This window comes from Thamnophis sirtalis, unplaced genomic scaffold (assembly GCF_051295495.1).
Source record: "Thamnophis sirtalis isolate CommonGarterSnake01/CBP01778 unplaced genomic scaffold, rThaSir2_p1.2 scaffold_1, whole genome shotgun sequence".
Taxonomy (NCBI): Eukaryota; Metazoa; Chordata; class Lepidosauria; order Squamata; family Natricidae; genus Thamnophis; species Thamnophis sirtalis.
Genome location: NW_028261381.1, coordinates 122219943 through 122247126, shown reverse-complemented (window position 1 = coordinate 122247126; position 27184 = coordinate 122219943). Strand labels below are relative to the sequence as shown.

General features: G+C 37.3%; 1 protein-coding gene across 12 annotated transcripts in view; it reads left to right on the top strand.

The window, feature by feature from the left end:
* HECTD1 (HECT domain E3 ubiquitin protein ligase 1) overlaps positions 1 to 27184 on the top strand; it is a 72614-nt gene that overhangs the window by 28888 nt on the left and 16542 nt on the right. For 5 of the 12 annotated variants that reach the window (XM_087723330.1, XM_087723342.1, XM_087723315.1 and 2 more), the window contains 14 exons: positions 163 to 239; positions 1554 to 1688; positions 3353 to 3499; positions 6167 to 6261; positions 6654 to 6759; positions 8183 to 8317; positions 8395 to 8534; positions 8858 to 9181; positions 9590 to 9756; positions 10808 to 10984; positions 15680 to 16516; positions 18441 to 18662; positions 23629 to 23762; positions 24066 to 24222. In XM_087723330.1, coding sequence (XP_087579456.1) covers positions 163 to 239; positions 1554 to 1688; positions 3353 to 3499; positions 6167 to 6261; positions 6654 to 6759; positions 8183 to 8317; positions 8395 to 8534; positions 8858 to 9181; positions 9590 to 9756; positions 10808 to 10984; positions 15680 to 16516; positions 18441 to 18662; positions 23629 to 23762; positions 24066 to 24222 — 2853 coding nt within the window. The remainder of the gene's footprint in view (positions 1 to 162; positions 240 to 1553; positions 1689 to 3352; positions 3500 to 6166; positions 6262 to 6653; positions 6760 to 8182; positions 8318 to 8394; positions 8535 to 8857; positions 9182 to 9589; positions 9757 to 10807; positions 10985 to 15679; positions 16517 to 18440; positions 18663 to 23628; positions 23763 to 24065; positions 24223 to 27184) is intronic. The other 7 variants (XM_087723349.1, XM_087723335.1, XM_087723363.1 and 4 more) reach the window with 5 other exon arrangements.

The window sequence follows — 27184 nt, the reverse complement described above, 5'->3', positions numbered from 1 at the left end:
TTTAAGACAGGTAAATATAACAGTGGATTAACAAATCCAGAATTATGCATATTAAAAATTATGCATAATATTTGATTATGCAAACTTCATCTGAACAGGAGTCTGACAACTGTATTATATTGGGGTTCAGTGGCAACCTAATTTTTAGCTGTTGTTTTTCAGGATCAGAATTTGTGACTGGTTGGACTGGAAAACGGGGCAGAAAACTAAAGTCCAAGTTGGAAAAAACAAAACAAAAGGTTAGGATAATTTCTGCCAATTTTAAATAGCTTAAATTTCTTCATTTTTAACTGCTCCTTATATATGCTGTTTGCTAGTCAGATATACTTCAAATGGTAAGCCTGCCTATATTTTAAAAGAAATGAAATAGTAACTTCAGCTATGAAAGAGAAGAAACCTTACTGTCATTTTTTAAAAAAATGGATACAATAACTCAGGAATAAAGAATAGGGCTAAACTGAAATACTGCCTGTTACCACTTCACATCTATATTGGTGGGGGATGTATATATCAGTTAGAAGCACAATATTATCTGTTCCAAAGACATATTTTATCTGCAGATGCCTAACAAGAACCACAGAAACAGCAGACCTTTCATACACACATCATAATAGTGCTATAGCCATTTTGGGGATGATTAGAGACAGAGATGTAAGGTCTGGTTCTGTTCAGCAAAAGAGATCTGGAAAAAAATTAATTGACTTGATTGAGAGACTATATTATAAATGACACCTGTGGAACTCAGCATTTTCAATTTGCAGAAAGGTTATGTATATTTTAATAATTTTATGTTACATATTCACAATTACACATAATTTGTATGGTTTTATTTTCCATCCAACTTTCTATCTGAATTCAAGATGACTTTTGTAAAAATTTAAATGTAGATTTAAAAAAAACAAAAACCAAGAAATTAAAATTGCTAAAGCAAAAGATAAAATCAAACAGTAGAGATCTTTCAACAGCCTTGATTTTTTTTAAGTATAAAATATTTTTAATGAGCAATCTCTCACATCTCTGGAAGAGGCATTCCCTGGGTGTTGATGGCTCGACCAGCCTAGAAACAACAGTGCTGTTGTTTGTAAAATTTCACTGAGACTCTGAATTGTACCTTTTTAAAGATTAATCCATATTAGAATTCATAGCTTGTGACTCTTTGGTATCTAAAATTAGAATTCCTGGCTTATCATTCTCTGGAAACTAAAACTAACTGGTAGCCCTCCAATATTGTTAGGTGATTAGTAATTAGGAGTTTTAATTCAGACATAACATGATGTAATTCTGATTGATTAATGTTTCTTCTAATGAGAGGAGCTAAGTAAGAACAATTTCACAGTGTATTAATATACTGATTATGTAGAATCAGATTTCACTGATAGTTTGGCTTATTGTTTGCTAATTAATAATTTCCGTATGTATTACTTTTATAAACAAAACATATCCAGAAACCTCAGAAAATTATTAATATGAATGTGTATGTGTATGTATGTATGTATGTATGTATGTATGTATATATATATAAAACTTACAGTATTTTTACATCTCTTTATCAGGTACGAACTATGGCTAGAGACTTATATGATGACCATTTTAAAGCGGTTGAAAGTATGCCTAGAGGTGTAGTAGTAACGCTCAGGAATATAGCAACTCAATTAGAGTCTTCATGGGAACTTCATACGAACAGACAGGCAAGTTTCATTAGTGAAATGAAATATTGACATAGTTGTTTTTCTGTTGACATTCACTTGATTCAAACATAATTCTCTTCTCAACCACTAACCACTTATTGCATGGATATCCTGGAAATATCCCCAAGATCATTTTAATTTGACATAGAAAATGTTACTCCTGTTTTAAGAAATACCCATTCAACCCAGATGTACCCTGTTTCCCTGAAAATAAGACCTCCCTGGATAATAAGCCCAATTGGGCTTTTGAGTGCATGCTCTAAAATAAGCCTTCACAAAAAAATATTGCAATACAGCAGTAGCCATGAGGTGACCACACTCGCCACCTCCTGCACTTTGAAAATAATAAGACCTTCCCGAAAATAAGGCCAAGTGCTTTGGGGGGGGGTCAAAAGAAAATAAAACCCTGTCTTATTTTTGGGGAAACATGGTAGTGGACAATTAGTGATCTATTTTCAATGTCCACTTTTTAGGAGAGGATTGCAAAGGAAGTAATTGGACTGTTTTTGCAGAAATAGAAACATTTTAGCCTGGGTTTATCGAGAAGAGGGCATTGACCACAGTGCCAATCTCTGGGTAAAAGTAGTTTCAATCATGTTATTCTGAGCTGTTTAAAAGTGTTAGGCATGGGAGAAATTATATTATAATTGTTCTCCTTGAAATAAGGGTTCTTTGGAGGACGATTGAGCCCAAGCTCATTAATTGGGGATGTTGAAGACCTCAGTTATACCCAATTGTATATCCTGGCCCCTGGTACTGTCCAGATCTAGATGGAAAAGAACTGAGTGACATTCAGCCCAGCAAGACAGGTTTCTACGCCTTCTCCTTCTAGCAAAATTACACAAGTTTGAACAGTGTTTATTTGTTTATTACAATTCTATGTTGCCTGCGTCACCGTTATGCTGGGTTTAAAGTTTGGGAACTCTTGCTGACTCACAGTTCATGCACGAGGAGCAAGCAGCAGCTGTGGCCAAGACAGCCTTTATATAGCTTCATATTATGTGCATGTTGTCACCTTTCCTGGAATGGCAAGAAATTACTTATAGTCACTCATGTCTTAGTCATCTATTTATTGGACTCTTTTAACATATTCTACATGGGGCTGCCATTAAGAACATTTATGAACTATATATACCTCATCCAACAACTTAAAGTGATGGGTACACCCAGAAATACTTGTTTATATTGTAAGAGGTGCTAGGATAACTACTTCACAGGCTCCTTAATCCCAATTTTTCTGGTATAGCATCCCTCTTCAGTGTGCAGATGCCACCCTTTCTCTTGATTTTTAGAAAACTGGTCCAAACCTTGTTCCATCAAGCAGGAGGGTTGAATTGTAAACTTTTGGTTTCCCCTCCCCCCCAATTAATGCTGTTTATGTTTTATTCATAATTCCTGGTTTCATAAAATATCATGAAGGACTCTTGATTATATAATTGATACATAATCAATTATATGATTTTAATGCCAATATATTGGAGAGTTACAATGTAGAATTTTTCTGACCTCTTAATACTTAAGCTAAGTTATATTTAGTTGTCACAAAATATTCCACATATTACATATATGAAAACTGTTCTTGTAAAATTCTTATATGTGTAATCCGACCATCTGTGTAGAATCTGTGTCATTAATGGGAGAATTATTACTTCATTCTCTTTTAGTTTATTGAGGGAGAAAACACTTGGCGAGATTTAATGAAGACTGCCCTGGAAAATTTAATTGTCCTGCTAAAGGATGAAACTACAATTTCACCATATGAAATGTGCAGCAGTGGCTTGGTGCAGGCTCTCCTTACTGTATTGAATAATGTAAGTTTATTGCGGGACTAGTATAATATTGGACTAGGAAGAACGGAATCCAAATTTTCATGCAGCTATATAATATACAGTTGACCTTTGTCATTTATTTTCCTACCAACTTGTTAGAAGAATGCAAAAATGCATTCTAACCAACACCTTTTAGGCTCAATTGTGGTCACATCGAGGACTACTTGCATATACTTTAGTTTACATTTTTAGTCTTTTTTTAGCCCTGCAAAAGGCTTTCTGCTTTAGATAATATAATGGCAATTGACTTAGACCTATGTGATTGTTATCAAAACTCTGGAACTGTGTCAAATATGTTAAATCTATTGTAGGACATATTTTGTAGGACATATTCACGAAGATGGACATTGTGGGTATGTTATTGGAGGTTTCTCTGAACTCATATCTTCGTTAGAAATATTATTTCAATTTGATTAATAGATTTAAGATAGCATAAGAGATGGTTTATGCTTGACATGGCTTTTGGGACCCTTTTGGAGCTAAGGAATTGTGAGATGAAAAGTCTTTCAATATGATTGCTTCCAAATTTCCTCTCTTGTGTTGTGAAGCTAAATAAGCTCCCCTACAGTCCATCTTTGACTGTATGTGCATGAAACACTGTTACATTCCTAGTTAGTGATCTGGTTTTCATATTGTGCCATGATGTGGGTGGATAAAAGAATTATATCGAGAAATTGGGGAAGTGATATTCCTGATGTTAAGAAATGGCTTTTGGAAATGTGTGGCCTGTTGTGAAAAAGACAATACAGGTAATCCTCAGTTTAGGATTAAAATGTATGCTGCTGATAAATTTGTTAAGTGAGTTTTGCCACATTTTATGACTTTTCTTGCCACGTTTGTTAAATGAATCACTGCAATTTTTAAATTAGTAACATGTTTGTTAAGTGAATCTGACTTCCCCCTTGACTTGGCTTGTTAGAAGGTCATAAAAGGGCATCACATGACCCCAGGACACTGCAACCATCGTAAATATCAGTCAGTTACCAAGCATCTGAATTTTGATCACATGACTGTGGGGATGCTGCAGCGGTCGTGTGAAAAATGGGCGTAGGACACTTTTTAAGCACCGTTGTAAAATGGTCACTAAATGAATGGTTGGCAGTTGAGGACTGTGACCTGTACTTTGTACTAATCAAAGAATGAAACAATATGTCTACAGGCAGAGATTTTGTGATATTTTACAATAATATTTTGTAGTGACTGGTTTTCAGTAATTTATGATATCACTTAATAGTAATTAATGATAATTTTAATATATAAAGTACCGTATTTTCACGACCAAAAGCCGCACCGGATTATAAGCCGCAGTATCAATTAACGTTAATTTTTCAAACTTTTTCCACATATAAAGCGCACCGGGTTATAAGCCACACGTTTCCCTACGCTTCTGGACATCTGTTGCAGTCGCGAGGAGCGGCACGAAGGTTCTTGGCGCTCCAGGAAGCCCCGAAAGCAGCTGGGAGAGGCGCACGGCTTGGTTTCTCCTCCCTGGACGTCGCAGCAGCAGCCCCAAGCGCACCGATCTCTGTGTTTTTCGCATCGGGGCATGCTCTTGCAGCACACCCCGATGCGAAAAACACTGAGATCGGTGAGTTTGGGGCTGCTACTGCGACATCCAGGGAGGAGAAACCAAACCGCGCGCCTCTCCCAGCTGCTTTCGGGGCTTCCTGGAGCGCCAAGAACCTTCGTGCCGCTCCTCGCGACTGCAACAGATGTCCAGAAGCGGCTTTTGGGGCTAATGGGGATTGGATTTCCAGCTCGATAGCCCCTGCCGCTTCTGGACGTCTATTGCAGTTGTGAGGAGCCGAGGAGAGTGTGGAGAAGAGCGCGCGACGGTTCTTGGCGCTCCGGGAAGCGGGAGAGGCGCGCGGTTTGGTTTCTCCTCCCTGGACGTCGCAGCAGCAGCCCCAAGCGCACGGATCTCTGTGTTTTTCGCATCGGGGTGTGCTGCAAGAGCATGCCCTGATGCGAAAAACACAGGGATCGGTGCGCTTGGGGCTGCTGCTGCGACGTCCAGGGAGGAGAAACCAAACCGCGCGCCTCTCCCGCTTCCCGGAGCGCCAAGAACCGTCGCACGCTCTTCTCCACACTCTCCTCGGCTCCTCACAACTGCAATAGACGTCCAGAAGTGGCAGGGGCTATCGAGCTGGAAATCCAATCCCCATTAGCCCCAAAAGCCGCTTCTGGACATCTATTGCAGTCGCGAGGAGCAAAGCAGCTGGGAGATCTTTTTCCACATATAAAGCGCACCGGGTTATAAGCCGCACTGCCGATTTTGGATCAAATTTTAGGATTTTCAGTGCGGCTTATAGTCGTGAAAATACGGTAGATGATTTTCTTTAGCTTTTTTATCATTTTCCATTTATATTACTTTTTCTTTGAAATTAAATGACTTCATATAATTGTTTCCTTGAGTATATTTAGTATTTTCTCAAGATTTTGCAGTTTGAAAAAGCATTGTGCAAAGCATGTGAAATATGTATAAATGCCTGGGTTAGCATAATAAGGCAAAAAACTCTAAATTTTAACAGCATGATGTGGCTCTAACTAATACAGATATATGTTCTATTTGATTAAGATTCATTCATACTTCTTAGTGTGTGGCCTGTTATTTTTTTGCTAGCATTAAATAGTGTTTTCTTATCTTAGAATATGGATTACGATTTGAAACAAGACTGTAGTCAATTAGTGGAAAGAATAAATGTGTTCAAAACAGCTTTCAGTGAAAATGAAGATGATGAAAGGTAACTTAAAGTCACTGAACACATTACAAATGTATTATGACATGATAAACATTTTATAATGTTTCCAACAGTAAAAACAAACAAATATTGTATTAAATCACCCCCCCAAAAAAATTATTAACCAATGATTGATTGAATTTGCCCATTTCTTAGGGCAGTGCTCTTCTCCTTCCCAGTATATATGGATTATTGCTACAGTTCTCTGCACTTAGCAGGGAACTGCCATTTTTTTTAGAACATTTTTTATTCCCCATGTTTAGCTATGCAAACAATATTTTCTAATAAATGGAATTTGAAACTTTGGTACATTGTACACTGTGTCTAATTTGATTTTTTTTAAAATAATGTATTCTCCAAACATTTTATACTGCTTGTTTTCTCTTTGTTCATAGTCGTCCAGCAGTTGCATTAATTAGGAAATTGATAGCAGTACTGGAATCTATTGAACGACTTCCGTTACATTTGTATGATTCACCAGGATCATCATATAATCTCCAGGTAATTTTTCAGTCCTATGGAAATCTGCTTTGTCATGTTGTTGAGGAAGTTACAGTTTACAGCTATATGATTTTTTTTAAAAAAAATACAAATTCAAAGACAAACATTAAAATAAGTGCTGTTATTTAACAATTAATTCAAGAGATTTGATTCTGAAGGAAGGGGGGGGAGGTGCAATTCCTGCACAAGTGCATTCCATAACTTGGGAATTTTATAGGGCCTCATTCTTAACTGCCGGTCTTTGAATGCTGATAAAGTTCCAGATAATATACATTTGCCCTTTTTTACCTAGAATTGATATTGTTCCATTTATATAACCTGGAGATGAGGCTAGGATCCTTGTCCTTACCCTTTCTTTTATTTTTATATAAAAGAAGATGAACAAGATTAGCCAGATCAGTAGGCACATTGATGAATTCATATTTACAATCAGTTGAGATGCAAGAGAGTGATGAAACCCTTATTATTGAGTTCCCTTTTTTCCTTAAAAAAACAATATCTCTGAATTGCATGTTTTGGCTAATGTTCAGCTAATCACCAATATTTATTATTGGAGCATATGACAGAATCTCCTTGGCAGGTATGTTTGGAAGAGATATGCTAGATCAAACAACATCATTTGTTGTTATAGTTCTTTGGTTAGCGTATATGAACTGGTTTGAAGGACAGTGTTCGGCTCCATGTTATGTGGTCCAGTTTCTTGTGATCTGTTGAGTTATAGCCTTGTTTGCAGCATGGTTGTTCATTGGTCTTTAAATGCTGCCTATGGGATTGTGGTTGGTGTTCTTTCGTTCTAAGCTATAAACAGACACATTGACATTGACCCAATCTACCAACCTTTTAGAATTAAAGAATAACATCAACCATAATCCCAAAGGCAGCATTTAAATACCAATGAACAGCCACGCTGCAAACAAAGTTATAACTCGACAGATCACAAGAAATCAGACCACATCACAAACAGCCGATCAAATCAACCTGAAACTGGACCATGACATCCTCAGAAGACATCCAAACAATACCAGCACTAATTTACACCACACAGATGTACTTAAAACCAAGGACTATGACTCAGCAATTACAGCCAGCCAATCACAACCTGAAATTAGACCAGGACTCAGAAAGACATTTAAAGGCCAGTGTTCCCATAGACAAGAACAATCCAAAGCGCACTGAAGATGTCTTCTCAAATGGGGACGAAATGTTTGCAACCAAATTGCCAAGCTTGAAGCTCAAACCAACAACAAATTTCTTCATTATTTCAGAAAAGGACATTACACTCAAACTATCATTTTGATATATGAATGTAATGTGTACTGAAATTAGTTCTCAATTTCCCAGAATAGGAATATTTGCTTTAATTTAAAATTGTACGTTTCGGAATTCATTAAATTAAAGTAAAACTTTGTTACATTTTCTATAGATATTAACAAGACGGCTACGATTTCGCTTGGAACGTGCTTCTGGGGAAACAGCTTTGATAGACAGAACGGGTCGAATGTTGAAAATGGAGCCTTTGGCAACAGTAGAATCTTTAGAACAATATCTTCTTAAAATGGTGAGCAAAATCCTTTTCGTTCATTTTGCAAATATCAGGTATTCTGTGAAGCTTTGGTAACAATCATATTTTTTTAGGTGGCAAAGCAGTGGTATGACTTTGATAGAGCTTCGTTTGTTTTTGTACGAAAACTGCGGGAAGGCCAGACATTTATTTTCAGACATCAGCATGATTTTGATGAAAATGGAATTATTTACTGGATTGGAACAAATGCCAAGTAAGACGTCAGGAATTTAATCAATTTAAACATTTCTTAAATAGTTTTTATAAAAACAGTCGGGATCTATTTCACTGTTCATGTGATTTCAGTTTATTCTTCTAAAGTTAGGAAATGTAGAAGATTAAACTGATTATGTTATTTATGTTAGCTGTTTAAATTTAATTCTTTCATCAGTAACTATGATTAGTTTCTCAGTTTGAAATGTATAATGTGGAAATACAAAACTTTACGCTTGCATGAATTATATAAAATATGACTTAATTTGTTCTGCTTTAAACTTATGTATTGATTCATGAATATTAATGTTGTTTTTGTTGTAGAACAGCATATGAGTGGGTAAATCCAGCTGCCTATGGGCTAGTCGTAGTTACATCTTCAGAAGGAAGAAATCTGCCATATGGTCGTTTAGAAGACATCTTAAGCCATGAGAGTTCAGCTTTAAACTGCCATACTAATGATGATAAAAATGCATGGTTTGCAATAGATCTTGGTCTTTGGGTGATACCATCTGCTTATACCCTGCGCCATGCTCGTGGTTATGGACGATCTGCTCTCAGAAATTGGGTTTTTCAAGTTTCTAAGGATGGACAGAACTGGACAACTTTATACACTCACGTTGATGACTGTAGTCTAAATGAACCTGGGTATGTTTTTCTTTTGTTACATTTGCATCTGTGATAATAGTATACATTTAGGCTAATAATATTATGAAACATTCTGAACTGACTAAATAAACCAAGAATAATCTCTGGTACTAATGAATTCAGGAGTGTTTCTTGCATTCTTGAACTTTTTTGTGATTTATGGAAGTATTATTTTGTCATTATTTTGCTTCCAGATCTTGGTTTTTTTTTAAGGCTTTATAGTATACACTGTGTTATATTGTGAAGTAGAGTGGAGCACTGATTCTTTATTTTCAAGGTGCCTGGCTTTTTAAAATATTTAATGCTTTATACCCCAAAATATAATTTTGTGAGAGTGTTTTTGCTCATGTAAGTCTATTTTTTAAAAAAAAATCTGTAATTTTTGGTGCAATTTTCCCAAATGTAAAGTTCAACGGCAACCTGGCCACTAGACTCACCGAAGGATGAAAAACAAGGTTGGAGACATATAAGAATTAAACAGATGGGAAAGAATGCCAGTGGGCAGACACACTATCTCTCCCTGTCAGGATTTGAACTTTATGGCACTGTCAACGGTGTATGTGAAGATCAGTTAGGTAAGCAATGTAAAGTAATTGATTTTTCATTATAATAATAATATTTGTTGTAATTTGGGCTCCTAAATTGTCTATTTTCCAAATATTTGTTGATGGCCATAAAGCAGAGGTAGGATTCAATTTTTTTTACTACCGGTTCTATGGGCGTGGCTTGGTGGGTATAGCAGGGGAAGGATACTGTAAAATCTCCATTCCCACCCAACTCCAGGGGAAGAATACTGCAAAATCCCCATTCCAGCTGGGACTTGGGAGGCAGAGAATAGATTGGGGCAGGGCCAGTCAGAGGTGATATTTACAAGTTCTCTGAACTACTCAAAATTTCCGCTACCAGTTCTCCAGAACTGGTCAGAACCCGCTGAATACCAATTCTGCCATAAAGAGAATTTAATGTGACTTAATCAGTTTGGGTTTCATTATTGCATTTCAGCTACTTTGAGCCAGATTAGAATGTCTGATGATACATAGATTGAGTCAAAACAGGATTTATTGTTGGGACCCAGCAGGATTCAGTTGAGCTGCTGATGGACTCGGATAGTGAGGAACCATATGACTCTGCCAGGGAAGATGTGGAGGTCGCTGGGCAGGGTTCAGACTCAGAGCAGGGACCAGAGAGGCTAGTTGGCCACCAGGAGGCACCTGGGGCATGGAGCAGTGGGGAGGATCCAAGGCAGTTTGTCTCTGACGCAAGCGTAAGAAGGGTGGAGAAACGGAAGCAGCAGCTCTGGAGGCAGACTCAGAGACAATAATTAAGCCCAGGTGGTTGTGGCTTGGCCCCTCCCAAGAGAGTATATAAGTGGAGAAGTTGGGAGGGGACATTTGCAGGAACACAACCATTTGAAACAGTATTGGAAAACTCTGTCTTGTATCCATGCCTGTTGGATTTTGGGTTGCTGCCAACTATTCTTGCATGTGAGTCTTGTCTGGGTTTTCAGCCAAAGGAGCGATAATTCCGTGATTAAAGAGTGGCAAACAGCCAAGCCTGTGTCTGAATGATTCGCAGGTTGGAGGGAGGGTCAAAACAGTTTATAATCCAAATTTCACATTTGTTTAGGAAAAGCAGCTAAAGAAGCAGAGGCTAATCTGCGAAGGCAGAGACGACTGGTTCGTTCTCAGGTTCTGAAATACATGGTTCCAGGTGCTCGTGTCATCAGAGGAATTGACTGGAAATGGAGAGATCAAGATGGTAGTCCCCAAGGGGAAGGCACTGTTACAGGTGAATTACATAATGGTAAGCAGATTATTAAAATAACTTCCTCTTCTCAAAAGACTATTAAAATAGTCTTATTCTTACATATTTAATCTAAGTGAGTGGGAAAATGTTTATTCAGAAATCATAAATACGACCAATTTCGTTGTATTTAAGTACAGTGACAATAAAGATTATACTTATTGCAAAAACAATAATTGGTACATTTGATTGATAATTTGCTTATAAGTCATTTTGCTATTCCATTTTGGGATAAGCAACATTATATGGAGTAAGAAAAAAGAGTAAGAAATAGAAACCCCCAAAATAATGACATGGGAAACAGTAAGAGAAAGAAACTTAACTAAAGCTAATTTACTCCAACATTTCATCTATACATTTCTTTCTATTCTTAAAAAAAGCAGCCTTGATTTCACCCAGTTCATATACTGGTTCAAAAATTATCTTTTGTTCCTTCTTACTTTTATAAATCTCGTCAACTCCATCCAAGTTTCTCACTCCTACCCTTTTTTTGATATGAATATCCTTTCCTCATATACAATATTTGCTTTGCAGCTATATTCTGATTCCTTCTCTCTATGTAGCTGTACTACTTCAGTATATTCCTTCTCACTAGTCACACACTTTTGCTTTCAATCAATATTAATTCATACATTGTTAACCATGAATCTATCTATCCCACATACTTCTCAAGAATCCTTTTCCTATTAAAATCAACTTATTTTTGCTTCTCCTGTCATATCCAGCTCTTATTTCCACATAATAAAGTGGACAATAACATGTTTTATAGAGACATTCTTTTGATCAGTAAAAGACCACCTAATACTTCTTTTTAAACAATATTTGCAAATTTTAAAATATCCACCCATTTTTCTACCATTAATGAACATTCTACCAAGGTATACATATTCATCTACTTGTTTTAATCTTTTTACCATTTATTTGGAACTTGCAAACCTTCATTCTATTTTCCTTGTCAGCCTTGGTATTTGATAATGTAATCTGCAGATTTGTATTCATCATTATATCACAGTGTCATCTATAGAAGTATATGCAAGCTTATGCCCCTAATCAATATACTTCTAATCAGTGGTGGGTTCTGGACCCCGGTGCAGCCAGTACGCAGCGCACGGGGCTGGGCGTCCTAGACGGGCATGCGCGCTGTGCATGCATGCACACACCACTGCCCTGCAACACCCAGCTGCTCGGCAGAGGTCGCGCTGGAGCTGCACACTACGCACATGCACAATGGGTCGGTCATGTTATAAACAACCATGGAACACAGGCAGGGGGGTGGGCCAAACGAGCCACTGTACCAGTACAGTGGCCGATACTCCTGGCTACTACTGGTACAGAGCAGAACCCACCACTGCTTCTAATATTACCACAAGTATTTCTTATACATTTATTCATAAATACATTAAACTGTCAAGGGGACATAACATATCTTTTCTCAGTACTGATCCATTTGTAAGGATTTCATTCATAATGTTTTACTTCCATCATATGTCACTCTTTTATTACCAGAAGCAAATTTCAGCATTTAGTATCTCTGGAATCTTTCTTAAAACCAAGAAACATGCGATAGCACTTAGAGTTATATACTGCTTTACAGCCCCCTCTAAGCAGTTTACAAAGTCAGCATATTGGCCCCAACAATCTGGGTCTTCCAAGGATGGAAAGCTGAGTCAACCTTAGGCCCCTCAGGACCAAACTTAAGGCTGTAGGCAGAGTTAGCCTGCAATTACAGTTGTCTACTTTGATGACACCTGTTTGGCTATGTTAAATGAAAAGGGCTTTTGCTGAAATTAACCTCATTTATGCTTTTTAAAATGTATATAATTCCACAGTGCTAACCACAATTGTTTTGAAATAAGTTTGATCACCAATATTTGAAACTTAACAGATTTATTTCCAAAGGAAAAGAGAATAAGGACAATTGAGGCCTATACTAGGTGACGTTCCTTTGAAAAATAATGAAATCTGCCATTCTCTTAAAAATAACAATAATAGGTCGCTAAATAGTACAGACTATTGACCTAACCAAAAGAAATACAGAGCTACAGTGGAAATGAGATCCGTCATCTAATCTACCTGGATACAGGAAATTTTTCATGTCTAGTTCTAGAGACGTGTTTCAATAAAACTAGTTAACTAATAAAGAACACTTTGTTGCACTAGACCAAAATTCTTGTCTTCATATGATGTAACATGCTTTTCACATATAGTAATGAAATCATAAGCATAACATATCTTATGCTAATTGTATAGGTTGTGCAGTTTAACTATAACCATTGTATCCTTATTTTTGATGTGTTTCACATACTGTATGAATGATCAATTATTCAAGAAAAACTAAATCCCTCTCTATATATAATATAATAACAGCTTGCAATGGTCTTCTGGCTTCGCATTTTACAACTTTCCTTTTGTTTCTTTGGCTTTTATCAAGTTTACTATGCATTTTCTTACTTCACTGGGATCCACCGTGTTTCCCCGATAATAAGCCCTTGTCTTATATATTTTTTTTGCCATCAAAAAAGGCATCAGGACTTCTTTTCGGGGGGGGGATGTCGTCCACTGACTCATCTCACTTGTCCATGTCACCTCAAGCCTCCTTTTCACTGTCAGAGGCCTTCAGGAACTTCTTCGACTGGCAAGGCTTTCCTGAAGGCCTCTGAAGCCGATAACAGAGCTCCAGATCAATCCAAAGCTCTGTTATCAGCTACAGAGGCCTTTACAAAATTCTTGTTGACTGCAGAAGAAGTGGGCTGAGGTGTGAGAGGCCTGTTTGCAACTGTCCAAAGGTAAGTAGTAGGGCAGCTCCACACACCCCCATCCCCACCCTAGTTTAATTTTTACCCATACACCGTGAAGTGGGTGGGGTCTTAATTAGGGCTTATTTGGGGAGGGTAGGACTTATATTGGGTGTACATGTAAAAATCAAGCTGGGACTTACTTTTTGGAGTAGGTCGTATTTTCGGGGAAACACGGTAACTGCTTTTTTACCACTGCATATAATGAAATTAAATTGGATAATGCTAAGGAATTTTTTTAGATTTTCAACTATGTTTATAATTTATGTATTTAAATTAATTACCTGCCCAATTCTAATGGACCCTGGGAGATGTACAAAAACTAAAAAAAACCATAAAAACATCAAGAAACATTAAATCAGCAGACAGCCCACATTAAAATACTCTGCTAACAAAACCCACAAAATAGTATAGGGACCAGTAAATAGTGACAAGCATCAAACTGAAGTTTGGGACCAAAGCTAGGTTTCACGGTTGTCCAGAACCCTAAGAGAAAGTGTGTGACATCTTTATCTTTCCAGACTCTAAGTCTTTCCGCTTTTCTGTATACATGATTTTCACATTTTACAGAAAGTCACATTAAAATAAATACTGAATGTAGTAATGTCAAGCATTCTCTGAAATAAAGCTATTTTCCTGATCAACAATAAACTGATATTTTAGCAGTTTTGAAGCATTGGGTTTTCTCAAGTTAGGATTTTTGATTTATAACATGTAGAAAATAAGAGCCAGATTGATCTAGTGATTAAGACACCAGGCTAAAAAGCAGAAGACCATGGGTTCAAGTTCTGCCTTAGCAATGAAAACCAGCTGGTTGACTGGGCCAGCCACACTTTCCCAGCCAAACCCACTTTACAGGATTGTTGTTGTGAGGAAAACAGGAGGAGGAAGGTGTGTTGAAAATGTTCAGTTATTTGTAAAAACAATAAAGGCAGGATACAAATAAATAAATTGCTTTCTCATATTTTAAAAAATAAGTTCAAAATAAATGATAAGCATAGAAGTCAAATATTACACTTTGGAATTTATTGGACATTTCAATGCACATTTTATAATTACAAATGATATAAAAATGTTCATTTAATAAATGTTAGATTGTCAATTATTTAAAACAAAATTTAAGCTAATACAGGTAATCCTCAACTTATAACCATTTATTTAGTGACCATTCAATGTCAGATCAGCACTAAAAAAAACAAAACACGACACTTTTTTGCACTTATGGCCGCTGCAGCATCCCTGTGGTCACGTGATCAAAATATAGATGCTTAGCAACTGGCATTTATTTATGATAGTTGCATTGTCCTAGAATCATATATTTTGCCTTTACCTCTAGCAGCTGCAAGTGACACTTGGAAAAGTTTGACCTGCTTTTCCTACCATCATCTCACATTGAGCAATATTATTTGAATGCCTAGTAGCCGTTTAAAGAAGGAGCTAACTATTTTTAAAACTCTGGCTTGATGGTTTGATTGCTGCTTTATCTTGATAGTGATTAACAAAGGACAAAAAGGAAAAGAGAAACATTTCCAGTAACTTAAGATTTTAAAATATAAAGGTATGAAGAATAAACAGCCATACCCTTTAAACATCCATATATTTCTTTCATGTAGGTCAATTTTTACATTTTAAGGGAATTTTTTTTTAGTTGACATCAAATTCTGTTTCCAGCATTTGGATGGGTTTTCAAATCTGTAAAATTACAGTGAACAACCAGATAGCATCTACAACAATCATGCTGTTTGAGTTTTATATTTTTATTTTACTTCAAGTCCCCTGAAGTATTTTTATAGCTCAGAATAATGGCCCGATGGGAAGCTGATCCCATGTTGTGGAGCTACTGTCTGACACGCTCCTTTCTGCTTTCTGCTGGGTCTCACAAACTCCTGTCCCTTTCTAGGCTGGATTGATGTCACCTGGGATGCTGGTGGCTCTAACTCTTACCGTATGGGCGCAGAAGGAAAATTTGACCTCAAGCTTGCCCCAGGGTACGACCCTGATTCAGCGGCATCACCCAAACCTGTTTCATCCACTGTTTCAGGCACAACGCAGTCATGGAGCAGCTTGGTGAAAAACAACTGTCCAGACAAGATGACTGCTGCTGCAGGCTCCTCAAGTAGAAAAGGAAGTAGCAGTTCTGTGTGTAGCGTGGCCAGTAGCAGCGACATCAGCTTGGGTTCGACCAAAATGGAACGGAGATCTGAAAATGTAATGGAACAAAATATAGTTTCGGGCACTGACGTCCATGAGCCAATAGTTGTCCTTTCTACTGCTGATGGTGTGCCCCAAACTGAAGTAGGTTCAGCATCCAGTGCAAGTACCAGCACCTTAACAGCAGATGTGGGCAATGAAAATGTTGAAAGAAAGCTAGGACCTGACAACTCAATCCGTGCGACTGGGGAATCCAATGCCATATCCATGGGAATTGTTAGTGTGAGTTCTCCAGACGTTAGTTCAGTATCTGAGCTAACTAATAAAGAAGCTGCTTCCCAAAGACCCCTTAGTTCTTCAGCAAGTAACAGACTGTCAGTGAGTTCACTGCTGGCTGCTGGAGCTCCAATGAGTTCCAGTGCAAGTGTGCCTAATTTATCTTCGCGGGAAACCTCTAGTTTGGAGTCCTTTGTCCGGAGAGTGGCAAATATAGCTCGCACCAATGCTACTAACAACATGAATTTAAGTCGAAGTAGCAGTGATAACAGCACTAATACTTTGGGAAGAAATGTCATGAGCACTGCAAGTAAGTAAAAAGTGTTTTGATAAACTGATATAATTTCTGTAGAAAAGAAAGTGTTCTTTTGAAATAACTTTGGGAAGGGCAATTGAATACTTAACATTAGCCATATTGCCCCATATTGTTAAACGTTATTGGATTTAATGAGGCTAATAACAGTCACACTGTAGAATGTTCCTTGCCCTTTTTAAAAGGGTTTGGTTTAGAGTAAAATAACTGTTTTTCATATTTTGTTCATTAAAACATCAAACATAATCTACCCATTGCCATGCTATTTTCCTTTGATTTTATCTAATTGTATTAACTGTACCTTTAATTCTAGTCAATTGCTGAAGTCCCAAGGAACGCATGTGTTAACTGATATCTGCTCAGAACATTACATTTATATTTTACCTGATTTAGAAATACGTAATCTCTATGTTGTGACTGCCTGCATTCATTTTTCTTATGTAGTACTTTTATTGAATAGCAGATTTTGATTATTTTCAGTACAGAACAAAAATGATTGAATTTTTTTTATAACACAACCATCAGAAAGTATAAAGTGTCACTTTGAAAACAAGTATATTCAATTTCTTATTAAAGAACTGGTAAAAAAAATCAGTAATAAATCCTATTTTGGGAAATGGAAGATCTACTACTAAGTGTGTTATACTTGAATGAATACAATGTCATGCAATTATTTAGTTTTTGTGTCAGCCATTGCTTAGCAGAGCCATTTTTAAAAATGGCATGAGCACTGTTACATACAGTGAAGAAATAGTGAAGTTGTTTTTTATAGAAAAGAACTTGAATCTGAAATGTAGCAAAAATGTAGCATAAACCATTTGAGGGGCTGCTATGCAATTTTCATTTTGTTTTGAAATGTTATTACTTGTATTTTGGGAAATTAGAATAAATCAGGGTATATAATGATTGAGGACATTTTTATGGAATCTTATGTAAATCAATGTATGTTGTATTACATGTTGCAACTTTAAACATTTAAGTAATGAAATCAGTTAAATAGCTTAGTAGCCTCTATGATGTATTTTGCAGTTCTATAAACATTTTATTGAATCTAATTTTTTCATCCTAGAACATCATTAAGAAAGGATCACTAAAATACAATGATTGATAGCAGGTAGTGAAAGTTGGTTAGGAGTCTTCAATGTTAATTCCAGACTGTAGTTTGTTATGATGCACTGCTGAACAAACCATGGTGTACAAATGGACAGCAAATCATGAGCTGAAGTGGGGAAGATGTAATGATTTTCAAGGAGAAGAACTATTGCACATCCTGAACATACAAATAAAAGCACGCTCATTTTAAATTAATAGAATTGTTGCCTGTAAGGTAATAATTTACTTTGGGTTAGATGGAGGGGGGGGCAAATAAATTTGATAACATAAATAACTAAAATAATCCTTTATGGTGGCTGTTCAGTGTACACAAATCAGAAAAAAGAAATTTCTAAATATATTTCTACTTAGAAAGTGAAATGGAGGTAGCAACTCCTACTTCAACCTTTCTTTTGATTCTCTGGTCCTGTCCTCCTAAAAACAGCTGATTGGATGCAGTGGTGCTGTGAATTTGTAAAATAAGAAACATTGTTGAACTCAGTTTCTTTGAACAGGGAAGTAACTCACATACATCATCAGCTCTTTATAATCACAAAGTTTTTATAATATGGATCACGCATCATATAATTATTAAAACTAGATATGTGGGCTACTTCATAAGAATCACAGTTGCTTCTATACTTATTTTGATGTTTTGTTTTATTTAACAGTCTATTTTTTCTTGGCCTGTAGTTCTGCATTATTACCATAAGCTTAGTGACTTCTGTTTTTTACTTTTTTAATATTGATTTATTTTTAATACACAACACTCATTAATGCAAATTGTACTACTTTGGATTATTTATTTTATCTTACCATATCTTTATAGCTTCTCCTCTAATGGGTGCCCAAAGTTTTCCTAATCTGACTACAACTGGTACCACCTCAACAGTGACCATGTCTACATCCAGTGTTACTAGCAGCAACAATGTAGCCACAGCAACTACAGTTTTATCTGTTGGTCAGTCACTTAGTAACACTCTAACTACTAGCCTAACATCAACATCTAGTGAGAGCGATACAGGTCAGGAAGCAGAATATTCTTTATATGGTAAGTTTTTTTTTAAAATGAACATAAGCAGATTTCCCATTCATGGTTTATTTTTGTCGCAGGTTTTGTGCTTAGTAATTTCATTTACTAAAGCATATCAAATGATTGTTTGCCCCTTTATTAGCTACATAGAGGTCTCTTCACAAAGGATCTCAACTACTGTCAATGTTTCCATATACTTCAGTTCTACACACTCCTCTTACATGGTTGTCACTTAAGGTCCTACTATATTTATATTTTAGTAGTAGTGTTTTGAAATACAGGACATGAAATTTGAATGCAGTAGTAAATGAAACCATCATCTGTATACATGTATTGCACAGATTTATGGATAGTCTTCCTTATGCTTTGCTACAGTCATTCATTTGAAGAATAGGTTTACAACAACTACAATAGCATACTTATAACAATATACCATAGATAGAAAATTGCTTCTGTAAATGACTTCTTCTCATTCTTTTTCTTCATAACTGTTCTCTTTGCTCCTCTAAATTGGTGAATAGTGTGGGTTATTTCATGAAAGAGGATTGGGATGTGAATAGATACATTGTCAAAAATGTTGAAAGCATTTGCAGTTAGTAATTAGCATTTCCATAGTGTTTTTAATATTTAATGTTTGTTCAAATTCAATACCTCAATTCCAAATCATTGTTGGCAGTTGGTTTGTACATTGTGTTTGGAAGCAACACCAGGGCTACTTTGTTCTTTTAGATATCTGCAGCAAATTATAATTATAAAAGATACAGAGCAGAGAAATATGATTGGATTTAAATGGCCAAATAGAGGCTTATTAATGATTTCAGCATAAATATGGTTACTTATTTTAAATATATACTAACACACTTTCATGTATTTAACATCCTTACAGTCCTATTGCTTCAGAGCTAATTGAAATTACTTCCATTTTCAATCTTCAATACAATACAATCTAATACTGAGCTAGGAATTTTAAATATGATTCATTGAACCAAATATAGTGGTCTGCCTTATCCAAAATGTAACAATTAATGAATTGGTTTATATGTCACATTGAAGCAGGAGCAAACAACCTTGCTATGGCTTGGCATAAGATGTGAACCAATTCTTTAGAAACCCACAAAACAACATTGAAAAACAACTGAAGTGTTAACATTACATATTTGGCAGAACAAAACCCCAAGTATTTAGAATATTCTTGCCATAGGAAACAGCAGGAAATCAACATGAATTTTGATCCTTATAATACTGATCAGCTAATTTGCAGAAACTTTTGTCATTAAAAAAAAAAGTTACACAGAAAAGCCTATGCAGTTCTAATTGAAATGTCTGTTGTTATTTTGAGGTACTACACCCAACACTTAGATCAAAACATTAATTATCTCTTCCCATTTTTAGGTTGCAATAGTAGTTTCCTTCATGTTCAGGAAAGGTTCCAAATGAAGAGACCTCAAGCCCAATTGTATTTCTATTGTTATAATATGTGGCTTCCTTACATGCTTGCAAACGTTGCTTAGTTTGACTGAGCTTGCTGTAGTATAGTCTTAATTACCTAAAAAGGGTTAACTAAAACAACAGCCACAAAAAAAAGAACACGTTTCCCAATTATTATTATTTCAGACATTGCCAACATACCAGTACTTAAATATATGCATGCATTGGCTAAACAAAAGTTACCATGCTTTAAATACAAACCAGTAGCCAAACGCCCATGTGTCATCTGATTTCTGAAGTGTGCTTTGAAGTATATCTGCAAAGAGCATATACTTAATATAAAATCTCTGTAAACCAGTATAAAGCCAATTCTCTGATTCAATTAATTACCACAAGTTACTGTGCTCTAAACTATAAAATATAAAAACCAATAGATGTGAATTAAATTGGGAAGAAAGTCAACCTGATCTGTGTTTATGAGGGCCAAGAGCAGAATCAGGTGCAGAATGATTCCTCAGTGAATCCTGTGCACCATTCTATTCTTGTTCCCCAGCTAATAATTTCCCCAAATCGCTCCATCAAGTCCTCGGCCAGTAGTGGCTGTGGGCCTGATGGGACTCTAGGTTGACTCAGCCTTCCATCTTTCTGAGATCAGCAAAGTGAGGACCCAGATTGTTGGAGCCAATATGCTGACACTGTAAACAGCTCAGGGAGTGCTGCATAATACTGTGAGCCAGTATATTATTCTTAAAGTGCTACTCTATTGCTACCGACCAAGGTAGACTTTAAACATGATAAAATGAAATGCATAGTCCTCTTGCATAGTACAGAATATTGGAGACTTTCTGCTAAAATTGCAACACGAGAAGCTCTGAGCCTTGCAATAGCTCTGCCAAGTTATCTTCGTGTCAGAGAAAAGAATCAAGGACTATTTCAGAACATTCAAAACACTGATTCTTGAAAACAATTGCATTTTACTTAAATTAATGAAACAAACTCTGGGAAAATTTGTGCTTTGATGTAGGTCTGTGGACATCTTTATTGTTATCCACAGAGAATTCTGATTTATTTATGTATTTACTTTTTAAAAAAAATATATTGTGGTGTCCAAAACTATTTCAGCATGAAATACTGATCTACAAACACCTATTATAATAATGGAGTAATGGGTAATTTACACCCATTGTTAATCAAGTGCTAACCCAGGACACTGTTAGATAGGACACTGAAATCCTATCTCTCTCCAAACAAAGCAATCAACATCTGTATTATTATCCAGTAATACAGTAGCCCTGGAAATGGCACTGGATAACTTAAGTGAGGATCTGAGATGGAATTAATATATTGGGATAAGAATGTATAGACCACACTTGTTAGGTACACAGATTGGGAAAACAAATGGTGATATTTTGAACAGAGAACAATGACATTTTTCATCATATCTTCTGACTGCTAGTTGGTGCTCAAGGATGTGCTCTGCTAGTCTTCTGATTGTTTGTCTTATGTAGTGGCCATTTCAGTCCTTACACTGTATGTTCTACATGTCTCCTGTGTTTTTTTCCTGGGGCTGCTAAGATGTTTTGGAAGGCTTTAGTTGGTTTGTGTGCTACACTGATGTCATGTGGATATAATAATCTGTTGCCGGTTTCTGAGATGTATTTGATGTATGGCAGGTAGTGTTATCCTATTTGCAGCTTGTATTGATTGTGCCGGTCAGGCACTTTTTGATGAGGTTGTATGGCTATCTACTTTGTTGGAAGATGTTACATAGATGACCTGTTAACTTTTTCTGATGTTCAGGGCAGCTGCACTGTTTTTGTGCTCATCTAAATATACCGTATTTCCCCAAAAATACGACCTGTCCTGAAACTAACGTCTTGCCACATTTTTCGCGTGGGCAAAAATATAAGCCCACCTCTGAAAATAAGCCCCCTGGACAAACCCCCCTTCGCTCACTGACCTAGCGGTATCCTGAAGGCACCAAGCTGCGGGAGCTGGGGCAGGCGGAAAGGTGCTCATGTTGCTTGGCGCCTTCAGGATACCACTAGGTTGGGGAGTGGCGTTCTGCCTGGCCAGAGGGGGGAGTTGCCAGGTGGCTGCTCCCTTGTTAGTGGGCTCCCGAAGAGCTGGGCACAGCTTCAGGGGCGAAGCAGCCATGAGGTGACCATGGTCATGCGCAGCCATCTGGCAGACCTTCTCTCCAGCCGGGCAGAGTGCCATTCACTTACCTAGGGGGTATCCCTAAGGCGCCAAGCCATGTGGCCCTCTGCCTGCCCCCCAGCTCCCATGGCTGGCACATTAGGGATACCCCCTAGGTCAATGCATGGAGCTCTGCCTGGCTGGAGAGAGGGGTTGCGCGAGTGCCTGTTCCACCCCCATTAAGCATGCCTCCCAGCCTCACCATGCTCTGGCCCAGCTCTCTCTGCAGGCGCTGACGCAGCACTCCGAGCATATCTTCTTCTCCGGCTTCCAAACTCCAAAACTTGGCTACCGAGTCTTCTAGCAGCGGCCGCTCTAGGAGTGCATTCTATGGTTGTGGGCTGGCTGCTGGAAGACTCTCTGTCTGGCATGCTTGCTGGGGGCGGAACAGGCGCACGCGCAACCCTCTTCTGCAGCCAGGCAGAGCTCTATCCACTGACCTAGGGGTTATCACAAATGTGCCAAGCCACAGGAGCTTGGGAGTGGGCAGAGCACCACGTGCCTTGGCTGTGCCCAGCTCTTCGGGAGCCTGCTCACAAGGGAGTAGCTGCCCGGCAACCCCAAAACAATAAGCCCTCCCCCTGTAAGCCCAAGGCCATATTTCGTGGGGCAAAAGAACATAAGACCCTGTCTTATTTTGGGGAAAACATGGTAGGTAGTCCTCAACTTGCAGCTTCAGTTGAGTCTGTTGAGTCCCTATTGCTTAGCAAAATAGTTGTTATGTTGCAGCAATAATTGTATTGGAAATGAGATCAGGCATAGAAAATGAATGTGTTGTTTTATTTAGGCAATAATTTTTAATATAATATATTGTTCAAATTGCTATAGCAAGTTACCAATCATTTGTTAGAATTGTAAATAATTACAAAAGTCTAAAAATAATTACAAAGATGGTTCTTCAGGGTTTTTATTACACTTTCTGAAGACAAGAAGTGGAAATGTGTCTTTTATGAGTCATTGTTTTATTGCTATTGTGAAGTTTTCAAAAGTGTATGGAGGAAATAATAGGTATAAAATCTCATCCTTATCATACATGGAAAAAACAGCATATTTCTATATTTTTTTCATTTAACATTAAGATTAAAAATTAGATCGGTTTGTGTTTTTTATTTATTACAAATAGTTTTCCATTCTTTTTCAGGTTATTTTCTGAAATCCTTTTTCCTTTTTCAGCTGAATGTTGCCCTAATTTGTCATAATTTCTTAAATAGGTTTCACTCCTGTTTTCTTGAACATCATGCTAAGTGAGCTTCTTTTTCCTGTTCCTGCTTTGAATTTATCAAATCAGTTCATCTATCACCTTTGTTATCTTTCTTTTGAGAGACTACCTTATGGTTATCTATGTTTTTCTGTGTAGATTTCCTTGATAGTTGTCGGGCTAGCACTCTATTGGCTGAATTAGATGATGATGAAGATCTGCCAGAGCCAGATGAGGAAGATGATGAAAATGAAGATGACAATCAGGAAGATCAGGAATATGAAGAAGTAATGGTACAGTGTATATGCTTCAACAGTTCTATTCTCTCTCCATTTATTCCAGGTCTTGAATTTAAGAGAGATTTATAATTGTAGCAAAATTTGAGCAGCTTATACAAACCTAATACTGTACGTGTTTGCTTTATTTTTTAGCCTGTTGATGAATTACAAAGTACAAATGATTTATTTGTTGAATTTGGGCTTAAACCTTCCCTTTTCCCCACAGTTTTTATGTTTATGTATGCTTTAAATCAAACGGATATTTTCAATTAGTCCTACATATTTTCAATTACTTCCATACCGTAATGTTTTGAATAGGAAGAAGAAGAGTATGAAACAAAAGGAGGACGTAGAAGAACATGGGATGATGACTATGTGTTAAAACGCCAATTTTCTGCTCTAGTACCTACCTTTGATCCAAGACCTGGCCGTACTAATGTGCAGCAAACAACTGATTTAGAAATTCCTCCCCCAGGTACATATGAGAGCAGTTTTTAAAATGTGGGAAAGTCACATTGTGTGAATAGCATATCAGAGGAGGAAAACATCTGATTTGCGGAAGGGGGGAGGGTTTTTTTGAGTCACAACAATGGAATTGTTTGGTTTGGGTTTAGTGGAATGTTTGAGCCAACTTCCATGGTTTATGTCACAACATTATTAGACATGTATTACTACGATAATTCATATATTATAAAACACATTAAGATGATAGATACGGATATAAATATAAAATATTATATATAAAATCTTTGTCCCTGAAGCCAATTATTGGATAAGGAGAGAAAAAAACAGTGTTATACCAACAAATCTCCCATGCTACCTTCATGTTGGAATAAAACTAGGTATTCACACCTTTTTCAGTGGAAGGAATTGAAAACCAGGAATATTGAGAAGAGGCTAATTGTGGGACTTAAAGGAATAGAATTTGAAGGAATGGAATGGGATAAATAATCTATAAAAAATTACTTGTACTTTAATAAATTTATAGGTTTTTCTCTTTCTTACATTTTAAAAGTAATTATTTAAGTCACTGTATATCCAGGATGGCAAACCTATGGCACGCGTGCCACAGGTGGCATGCGGAGCCATTTGTCAGGGCACACGCCCTAGTTTCGCACTGGCCACACTGAGCAGCTCATTTCAGCCTTTTTTAAAGCCATTTTTCGCCCTCCCCAGGCTCTGGAAGCTTTATAGGAGCCTGGGGAGGGCGAAAAGAGCCTCCCCCCCCCCACACGGAGGCCCTCCAGAGGCTTCAGGAGCTTCCCTGAAGCCTCCGGAGCACAAAAAACCAGCCCTATGGGCAAACCGGAAGTTCGGAACGGTTGCTCGTAGGGTCGGTTTAAGCCCTCCGGAGGCTTCAGGGATGCCTGAAAGCCACATGACCACAGAGACGTCTTTAGACAGCGTTGGCTCTTCGGCTTGAAACAGAGATGAGCATCGCCCCCTAGAGTCAAGAACAACTAGCACATATGTGCGAGGGGAACCTTTACCTTTTGTATACTGTTTATCCCATCTTATATTTCTTAGCATTGTTGAATTTATTTTCCAGGCAAAGTTATCTCTTCACAGACAAAACAGGCTTTCTGAATAATTTATGCTGGTTTATGACAATAATAAATATTTGGTTTTGATTTGATTTAATTTTTGAGCAGCAGACAGTTTTGTGCAAAAGTTAATTTTAATTTTGAAAAATATCCCCCAATGGGTAATTTCCTTGAATACTTAGAAAATTAGAATACGTTACAGAAGTAACTGGTTTAAAAAAGCAGTAGAACTGCATAAGAGTGGTAGTGTTCTTTATTACTTTTTAACTGTTCCTCATGTTTTTGGCAATTTATTTTAAAATGGTGTACATTTAAATCTTGAAACTTGCAAGATTTTAAAAAGGCTGGGGAACTGAGAAGTAAAGATGATTTTTTAAAAAATGTTTAAGCTTTTGTACACTATAGTTGGTACCCTATAGTTGACAGTAAAGTTATGCAAGATGTAATATAACAAAAATATATGATAGAGTGTAAAGCAATGCAGAAGGACAGTAGGTAATACTTTGTGCTGCTACCCCCTAGATCCCACAAAAACTGTTTCTGAGGGAGACAGAACTAGAAGGAAACAGTGAACTCTAAAATAATCTTGTGATACTCTTTGAGCATTTTTTCTCACTCAGTTGGAGATTTTTTTACAGACACTATGTTTCTATATCTACACACTATGCAAATTGCTAATGGCATTTTAAGAAGATTATAGTGTAAAACTATAATAGCTCCAGTATGCCTTTACCAATCTTTAGAACTTACCATATTTTTCGGAGTCTAAGATGGAATCTCTTTCCTCAAAAAAGAGACTGAAAATCTGGGTGTGTCTTATACACCAAATACAGTATTTTTTGCTTCCCGAAGCCCCGCCCCTTCACCAAAATGGCCCTTATGGAGTCTTGCAGAGCGCTCCTGGTGGCTGGGGAGTGCAGAAATGAGCAAAAAAAAGGCTGTTCCCCCCCCCCCCCAGCAGCACTCTATAAGTCTCCATAAGTCTATGCATGCTATTTTCTTTACAAAAAACGGGCCCGTTTTCATGAAAAATGGGCTGTTTTTTCTCCTTTTTACCACCCCCCCCCCCCGAGCACTCTGCAAGCCTCCCCAAGACTATTCATGCCTTTTTGGGGGAAAAAATGGGCCTGTGTTCATGAAAAACAGGCTGTTTTGGGGAGGTTTGCAGAGTGCAAAAACTTTTTCTCCCCTTTTGGAAAGCTCTTTAACTGATCGATGAGAATTGCATTGATCAAGTGCAGTTTCAGCAGAAACACCTACCTATCTACTGTATTTCTCTCTATCTCTATTTTTTTCTCTCTCTCTATCCCTCTACCTACCTACCTACCTACCTATACACACACACTCTCTCTAACTACCTACTGTATTTTTTCTCTCTCTCTATTTCTCTCTCTCTCTCTATCCCTTTATCTACCTAACTACTCTCTCTCTCCCTACCTATCTACTGTATCTCTCTATATATATTTCTCTCTCTATCCCTCTACCTACCTACACTCACTCTCTCTCCCTACCTTCCTACTGTATTTCTTTCTCTATTTTTCTCTCTCTCTCTATCCCTCTACCTACCAACTTACCTACTCTCTCTCTCTCCCTACCTATTTACTGTATTTGTCTATCTCTTTCTATTTCTCTCTCTATCCCTCTACCTACCTACCTTACCTACCTACATGCTCTCTCTCTCTTTCTCTCTCTCTTTCTCTCTCTCGATCCCTTAATCTACCTACCTAGCTAACTCCTCTCTCTCTCTCCCTACCTACCTACTGTATTTATCTCTCTTTCTCTCCCTGTCTATCCCTCTAGCTACCTACTCTTTTTTAAAAAATGCCTCTTCAAAACCTTGGTGCGTCTTATATTCCGGTGCATCTTATACTCTGAAAAATACGGTACTGCTCA